The sequence below is a fragment of the Sorex fumeus genome, unplaced genomic scaffold (assembly GCF_029834395.1).
Source record: "Sorex fumeus unplaced genomic scaffold, SorFum_2.1 ptg000048l, whole genome shotgun sequence".
NCBI lineage: Eukaryota > Metazoa > Chordata > Mammalia > Eulipotyphla > Soricidae > Sorex > Sorex fumeus.
In genome coordinates, this window is record NW_026606105.1 from 3,977,894 (window position 1) to 3,986,550 (window position 8,657).

The 8,657-nt window shown below is 45.6% G+C and overlaps 1 protein-coding gene across 1 annotated transcript; it reads right to left on the bottom strand.

The window, feature by feature from the left end:
* Positions 1-1,532: 1,532 nt before the first annotated feature.
* Positions 1,533-2,429, bottom strand: LOC130032513 (taste receptor type 2 member 62-like). Its single transcript, XM_056124081.1, has one exon. It carries the CDS (start codon positions 2,427-2,429, stop codon positions 1,533-1,535), a length of 897 nt encoding a protein of 298 aa, XP_055980056.1.
* Between the last annotated feature and the right edge of the window lie 6,228 nt (positions 2,430-8,657).

Consider the following 8,657-nt stretch of genomic DNA (forward strand, 5'->3'; position numbering starts at 1 on the left):
TACAAACGTGCATGTCACCATTTACACATTTATTTTAATTACTTGCAGATACTACCTTACTAATACATATGTACATCATAAAACATACCCCAAGTCCAGAGAGAGAGAGATCAATGGGCTGAAACACATGCTTTGTATGCAGGATGCCAAGATTCAGTCCCACTGGGAGTGGTTCCTGAGTACTGAGCATCACTGTATGTGGTCCCGAAACAAAACAAATCACACACTCAACAAATGGGAATTAAAATTATAAAATGAGAGAAAAGGAAAATTGGGCCAGAGCGACAGTATATGGGTAGGGCATTTGCTGACCCAAGTTCTATTCCCAGCACCCCATATGGTCCACAAAGCATCGCCAGGAGTAATTCCTGAGTGCAGAACCAGGAACAACCCTTGAGCATCTCTGGGTGTGACCCAAAAAACAAACAAAAAAAGAAGAAGAAGAAGTTCTACACTTTTCTTCCCAATCCAGTTTCACAAATCTTGGAGAGATGCAAACATTCCAACTCAGAAATTGCTGTCTTAGACCTCAATGCCCATGAGCCTGCTCCTGGGTGAGCAAAAGGGAAGAGCAGGATTAGCAAAATGAGCAACTGCAGCAAATATGTGTGGTTTCTCCTTCTATATTCTCTGGTGTGTCACAAAGGCTTTTCCCCTTAGACAATTCCTTTTTACTCCATCTAGAAAGAATAGTTAAACTCATGCTCAGGACCCACAATGGCACATACCTCACCTATAGTCTCAGTCTCCCACGGGGTCAAACTGGCCAAGTTCTCTGGGGGGGGGGGGGGGGGTGAGTTCCAAACCCAGAAGAGGGACTTGGAAGATGACAGAGAGAGGAAAGCAGGATATTTCGTGGACTCCAGGTTGCAGAGATGAGCATTTGCAGTAATGGAAACATCATATCAGTGAAAATATTCTAAATATCAGTGAATTGAGAGCAGAATTATGTTCAGGAGAGCAGTTTATCAGTGGAGTTGATGGCATGGGATGCCACCATTTAGAAACCAAAACCAAAACCTAGCACAGCGGGTAGGGCATTTGCCTTGCACTTGGTCAACCTGGGTTCGATTCCCAGCATCTCATGTGGTCCCCTGAGTAACGTAGGGAGTAATTCCTGAATGAAGAGCCAAGAGTAACCCCTGTGCATCGCCGGGTGTGACCCAAAACTACAAAAAATAATATAAAATAAAAAGCAAAACCTTCGGGTTGGCCACAGAGACCACTGGCAGCTATCTATAAAGTGGTTGGAGAATACTTTTTAAGGTGACTTATGCAGTGGGGCAGGAAGGCCTAAATGACTGTATCACCATAGCCCAAGAGGACTTGGTGTTGAGACTAGGAAGACTGGAGGAGAGGATAGGAAAAGAGGGATGGGGGAAATTAATGGGGCAGAGAATGCAAGGACAGGAATAGAAGAAAATGTAAGGAGAAGCTAGTACTCAGACTTAGTGTATTCTGGCCACTCGTGGGCTTACCCACTTATGCTGCTATTGGTAGTGATCACTGGTGTCAAGCCCCCCTCCCCCCTTTCAGCAAGGTTTCCTAAGCCTCATCTTCAGGGCTTTTCTCAGCTTTGGACTGCTGAGTATCAGGATGCTGGAGTGTAGACAGATACCCGCATAGGTCACCACTTCCCAGACCCAGTGCCAATGGTTTGGGAAGTTTATGCTCTTCATGATCACGATGACGATGGACAGGAAGTACGATGTGTAGAAGATGAGGAAGAAGGCGAGTGACTTCAGGGCCATGGTGTGTGCCTGGGTGCTGGGGTCTCTCTGGCCCAGCCTGCCGTCCTTCATCTTCCCCAAATGCCGGTGCAGTGAGTACATGAGCAGGAGCGTTGACACCAGAAAGAGGACGAAGGGGACAGACAACACAAGCACTAAGTGAGGTAGAAAGATGAGCCGGTGGGTGGTCAGGATTCGATTAGCCAAGGTGTTGTTTCCACCAAATATCTGGAGAGCAACTAGAGGCCCAAGCCTTAAATTCCCAACAATGGATGTGCTCACTGACACCCCCGAAATGACCAGGGAGCCCAGGAGCAGCCTGGGGACTGACTGAGAAATTCTCCACTTGAGCCAGAGGAAGACAGGGTGGGAGAAGGAGGAGATCTTCACACAGTAGAAGAACGCCAGCCAGCCAGTGAACCAGAATGTGAGCGTGTTGACGAAGTCCCAGGGAATGTTGAAAGCACTCACTTTGGGATAAAACCCGAAGACAACCAGCAGGTTGTTCAAGACAGACATGCCATGCAGGCAGAACCGGGAGGCAGCCAGGCAGGTCACAATTATATCACCGGTGGGCAGTGACCGGTCTCGGGCCCATGCCCTGCCCAGCACAGTGACTATGAATCCATTCTGCAACATGGCAACCAAGGACCCCAGGAAAAAGAAACTCATGAAGATCAAAGTGGGTAAGGAGGGCATCTTCTCCAAGGAGGGTGGTCTCAACCTTTGCTCCAGCTCCCAGTCCACAGAGAAAACCAAGCTCTCAGGACAAAGTGACAGCCGAGATCCAGAAAGCTCTCTTCCTGGACTCATGGGAAAGCCAGGCTGGTCAACGCAACCTCCCCTCCCCCAGGTCTCCTTGGATTTGCAAAGAGGATTTTTATAGTGATTCTCCTTGCTATGCAAATCCCTTCCATCTCAATGACACCACATGTCAATTTGCATGACCTGTATTTGCCTACCTTTTATCCAAGTCAGATGCAGGGAAATGTTCACAAGATAGAGGCTTGGGGTAAATGGAATAGCCTTACTTTGTACTCTGTTTCTGAACGTTTGAAGAGGAGTTGGGAGGGGAGGGAGAAAGAGTCACACCCAACAGAGCTCACTCCTGACTCTGTACTCTGGGATCAATCCTGGTGATGCTCAGGGTACCACCAAATGTGATGTCAGGGATTGGATCTGGGTTGGTAGCATACAAGCCAAGAACCTCCGTCTCCAGCCCAATAGCCGAATTCTTTCGTCCTCCCTAGCCATCGTAGGTTCATGTTCTATTTATTCATTTGGGGGAGGTGTGAGGACCACACTGGGCAGTGCTTAGGGTTGCCCTAGAAATGCTGGAGGAACCAAGGGTGCTGGTATTAGAACCTGGACCTCCTGCATGCAATACATTTGCTCAGACTTTGAGCAATCTCTCTTGACCCTGGGCTAATGTGTTTTTTTGCAGGCTTGGGCACGTTGTATTAAGGCGCATATTCTGGAGTAAAAACTCATACACAAATCTTGGAAGTAATAACACTAGGCTTTCTTTTCTCCTCTCCTGTTGCATGAGATTTCACTGCCAGACTCCCCTGGAGAGTTCTGAAAGTTTCTAGTAAAATGGTGAATTCCCCACCCCCAAAGCGTTCACCACCTCCCCACCTCACATCACTGATGCTAAGATATTCGCCACTAATATGGCAAACCGAAATGAATCTTACATAAGACGCATTGAGGAAATGAGAAAGAAGGTAAGTAATCCAAAGAAGGGATAGTGGGAGATCATTTCCACAGGGACACGGAAGCAGAAACCAGAGGAGGAGTGTCAGGGTGAAGCTGAGAACAGAACCCACAGGGAGTGTGGGGCGGAGTGACAGTCCAGCGGGTAGGGCACTTGCCTTGCAAGCGGCTGACCAGGGTATTCCACATGGTTCTCTGAGCACCGCCAGTAGTAATTTCTGCAGTGGTATCGCAGGGGATGGCCCCAAAACAAAAATAAACAGAACCCACAGGGAGGAATCACCCTCTGTAGGCTAAGTCACACCCAGCCGGAGAGAACACCTTGCCTCTTATAAAGAGATCTGACCCACTTTGGACCTCCACTATCAACCATGACCCTGATTCAGATCAGTCAACACAAGCTCAGGGTACCAAGAGGAAAGATCTCCTCTTGGGTGGGAGGTCAAGGCAGGCACGCCCATGACAATAAAAGCAAAAGGGAAAAAAACGATGAGTGAGGGGAAGTGAAGCAAGGCAGAGGCGCCAGAGGAAAAAGTAGGAAAATGTGTCGCCTCTTCTGAGGTCTAAGGTCTTGAGTACGTGGTGCCCCCCACACACACTGACCACTCATGTACAAGACCTGGCCTGGCCCTTCCTCCTCTTCCAGGAAGACCTTGGGCAAAGGGCCTCTGCATGAAGAGTTGCTGCTTTTTGTTCATATCCAAGAATATCAGAAAGCAGATGATCCAAGCGAGCGAGGGTTCTGCATTGCAGCTTCAGTGCCTTGACTGAGCTCTTTACGCCTTTTCCTCCCCCCTCTCCGTGAACACAGCAGCAGAGAGTGGCTTCTGTGGGTTTCACAACATGTTGGCTCTCCTCAGATTCGTTTGGGGAAGGGCCAGCTTCATGATATCATCAAAAAGCAAGCTGAGGCCACGGCCTCCACGCCCTGGTGCAATCTCATAGACCCAAGGATTCCCTGTGTATTCACAGCCACCTCTCCACGACTTGCACAGTCACCCAAGTATGCATCAGCCCGGAACTTACCTTTCCCATGACAACTGTGAATAAAGGCCTGTGTCTTCATACTCTTTAGTAAGTTGGTCGAATGTGAAGCCAAATGCGTACATGCTGCCAGCAAACCAGAAGGCCAAACACCCTTATGCAAACTTCTGCAAGAAGGAAAAGGCTTTTTCTACCATCCCAGTATTTTAGAAAAGAAGAAGAAGAAGAAGAAGAAGAAGAAGAAGAAGAAGAAGAAGAAGAAGAAGAGGAAGAGGAAGAGGAAGAGGAAGAGGAAGAAGAAGAAGAAGAAGAAGAAGAAGAAGAAGAAGAAGAAGAAGAAGAAGAAGAAGAAGAAGAGGAAGAAGAAGAAGAGGAGGAGGAAGAGGAGGAGGAGGAGAAGGGGGAGGAGGAGAAGGAGGACGAGGACGAGGACGAGGAGGATGAGGAGGACGAGGAGGAGGACGAGGAGGACGAGGAGGACGAGGAGGACGAGGAGGAAGAAGAGGAGGAGGAAGAAGAGGAGGAGGATGAGGAGGAGGAAGAGGAAGAGGAGGAGGAGGAGGAGGAGGAAGAAGAAGAAGAAGAAGAAGAAGAAGAAGAAGAAGAAGAAGAAGAAGAAGAAGAAGAAGAAGAAGAAGAAGAAGAAGAAAACAGATCAGAGTGATAGCACAGCAGGTAAGGCCTTGCACAAGGTCAACCCAGGTTCAATTCCCGGCATCCCATATGTTCCCCCAAGCCCTAGGAGTCATCCCTGAGTGAAGAGCCAGGAGTAAGTCCTGAGAACAGCCAGGTGTGCCCCCACCCCACAGACATTTAAAAAAAAAGAGCAAAGCTCAGATCTGCCTTCTCTTTGTTTCAGTGTGGACACTCCTATCTCTTCTCTTTCTTGAAAAACAAGAGGTGAGTATGGAGTCCTGGGGCCCCGAGTGATAGTATAGCAGCTAAGACACTTGCCTTGCATGCGGCCAGCCTGACTTGTTCGATCCCCAGTACCAGTATCCCATATGGTACTCCCAGTACCTCGAGGAGTAATTCCCGAGTGTAGAGCCAAAAGATGACTCCTGAGCATCTTGAGTATGACCCAAAAAGGAAAGAAAAAAAAAGAACTTAAAGATGAAGTACTGAGTGCATCAGGTGATCTGGCATTCTGGAAATGTGTGTTCTGTGTATTTCCTCCTAAGACATATTCATAACTGGTTTTAAGCACTGCTGACTTCCCTGAAGGCAAAAGGCAAAAAGGAACAAAGGGATGTGTGTGTGTATATATGAGCTTCTGCTTGTTTTCCTTTCCTGAAAAATCTGCTGTAACCTCTTTGCTGCCTCTGCAAAGCAGTTCCTGCAGACACACACAGTAGGAAAGAGTTATTTATTTCCTTTTGCCTAACCTGATTTATCATGGTTCTGTCACCTCATTCCTTTAGGGCCATGTCAGGAGCCCCATCCTCTTTGGACTGTGGTTCAAAAGAAAACCCTTGCTCAGGTCCAAGTTCATCCATTTCTCGGTGCTTTTCTAAGTCAGTCTTAGAGGAATCTCATGTCCTCTTCATACTCTGCCTCCAAATGTGGCCATCCCCAGGATAACACTTTCATTGTTTCCAAGAGTTCTTCCAATGAGAACAGCAATCAAATATGGGATGTTTTCCACAGGAGCTTGGTGGTGTTTCTCTTTCCCAGAGGGGTCTCTTGCCTGCAAATGAAACTGACGGATCCTTTTCTGTATCACAGCTGAAAATATTTTATAGCACAGATGCCTGTGTTTTCTGTGAAATGGGGCTGGCGTCAAACAAGTTACAGCCAAAAGTCAAATTCCAAGGGGATGATTCTGAAAAAGGTTGTCTTGCACACTCTTTTTTGGATTCTCTATATGAGTAAAAGATTTGTCGTCTGTTTCTATTCATCAGTTTTCTGGGTATTTTTTTTTCTTGTTACAGTTTAAAGACATACTGAGTCATCTCAGAGACTTGTTAAAATATGCATTTCATTAGTCAGAGAGTGTGTACTTCAGTGTCCCATCTCCATTGGACCTTTGAATGACCTGAAGTGTGCAAACTCTTCCATGATTTCACCAGGTAGCCTGTGTCAGAGAGGTAGAGGCAGAAGGAAATAATGATGTTTTTAATGAGCTAAAATGCAGCTGAAGTCTGCGCACTCTCAGCAGTGATTTCCACATTGAATAAACTCAATATTTTTTTGGCCTTACAGACATCCTCTCACATATATTCAGGAAAATAATTTTGGATAAAACATTGTATCTAATAGGAACCTGGTACCAAACAGGATTTTAGCTTTCTGAGAGTAATCCGGGAATTTCCAACAGACTCAATTATCAACATAGGTAAGTAGAGTTCATAGTATTTCAATAAAACTACTTTTTTTTTTCAAATAAAAATATCAGTTTTAAAGTGGTTTTTATGACTAAAAATTTAGTTGGGAAAGAGGTCTGGAATACAATTCTATTTTAATTCAAATATCTTTAGAGGGGCCCAGAGGTGTGGCTCATGTCTACCTTTGCAGGCTGAGATCACAGATTCAACCTCACCATCACCCCCAAGATGCCAAGTGTGATACTTACTTATAGTGCCAGTAACCTGGGAGCCAAGGTACCACAGGTGTACAGCCCCCAGCACACCCTGACTTTATGTGCAAGTGTGAGCACTGACACCTTAGTGATGATAAGAGCCACAACAAAGGTAGTGGAGGAGGAAGGTAGTGGAAGAGAAAGCTCTTTCGAATAACTCTTGGGTCAGGAAGACAGAGCAACAGACTGAAGCATTTGCTTTGCATGCAGGAACGCTAGATTTGATCCCCGTTACCACAAGGTTCCATAAGCACCACCAGAATCAAGCATGGATCTGGGAATAACCCCTGAGCACTGCCAGGTGTGATCCAGAACTACGATATACAAAATGTTATATGAATATGCAAATTTATTTAAAATATGCATGTAAGCGCATCTTTCTGTGTCTTGTATCACTAAGAGTATTAGAAGCAATAAATTTGACCTCTCATACTAGGTGTAGCCCTGGTCACTCCTACAAATGCAGGGCACAAGCAGCACCTTGTCACCAGCCTGAACATTGAATCATTCCACAAGAGTGCTCCCAAGACCCCTGGCACCAAGACCACAAGACCTCAAGACCCCTGTGACCAAGACCACAAGACCTCAAGACCCCTGTGACCAAGACCACAAGAGTCCCCCCAACTTAATCTCTTAGGGAAAATAAAATCAGAGGTCTTTCCATTAAGTTTCTCAAATGTTTAACATCCACCAGAGGGCTAAGTCATATTCAACAAGTTCTAAATCGGTGGTTTCCAAGCCATGCCTTCTAAAGCATTCTCGAGGTAAAGGTGCAAGAAACCAAATAATGTGCAACCAAAGGCCCTAATCCCCCTCTCCAAACATAGCCTCTCTGTTCATATCTGCAATATAGACTGAGCTTCTGCATAAGATCTCAGTTCAAGACAGGTCTCCACAGCAATATATATACATATATGTATGTGTGTATATATACATATAAAATGATTTAAACTATTGCTTTAGATTAAGTCCCCAAGTATAATGAACATAGATTGAAACAATACATCTCCTTCAGGACCCTCCCAAAACCCTTCTAAACTGACCACAAAGGAATTTTTCAATCTTCAAGGCATTCAGTACCAATAACCAAGAAAGTGAGAAAACAAGGAATATATAAGAAGTATATTGATGAGTGATCAAAAACAAAGAAGATCTGAAAAATAAAATCTAGAATTTTACTCTGTATTTGTTATGCCTGGCATTCCTAGAGAAAATTGATAAAAATCCATTAAAAGTCAAGTTGAGACTCAGACTCCCAGAAGCAGACCTGGTTTTCCTGGTTGAGTACATGTTTATATGTATGAGGCCCTGGGTCTCAACCCCAACACTAGCAGTACCATTCTGCAATCCCAGAGAAAGACTGGATGCTGAAGTGTGCTGTACAGTGAGGAAAAAACAGGATCTCTAAGTGGGGTGTCTATCAAAACAATCAAGATGAAAATATTCTAAAAGCAGGAAATGAGGAGAGCAGCTGCTTCCTTTAGTTACCTCCCAGAGCAAGAGCATCTTTCACAGCTGGAGAGACAGTATAGCAGTTAGGGTGTTTGTCTTGCATGCTGCAGACCCGCAATAGTCCTGGTACCACTTATATGCCAAAGTCCTCAGCATGGAGCCAGTAGTAAGCCCTGATCACTGCCGAGTGTGGTTCA

What these genes read in the sequence shown, in the direction of transcription:
- LOC130032513 (XM_056124081.1), bottom strand. Translation starts at nt 2,429, where the DNA reads ATGCCCTCCTTACCCACTTTGATCTTCATGAGTTTCTTTTTCCTGGGG.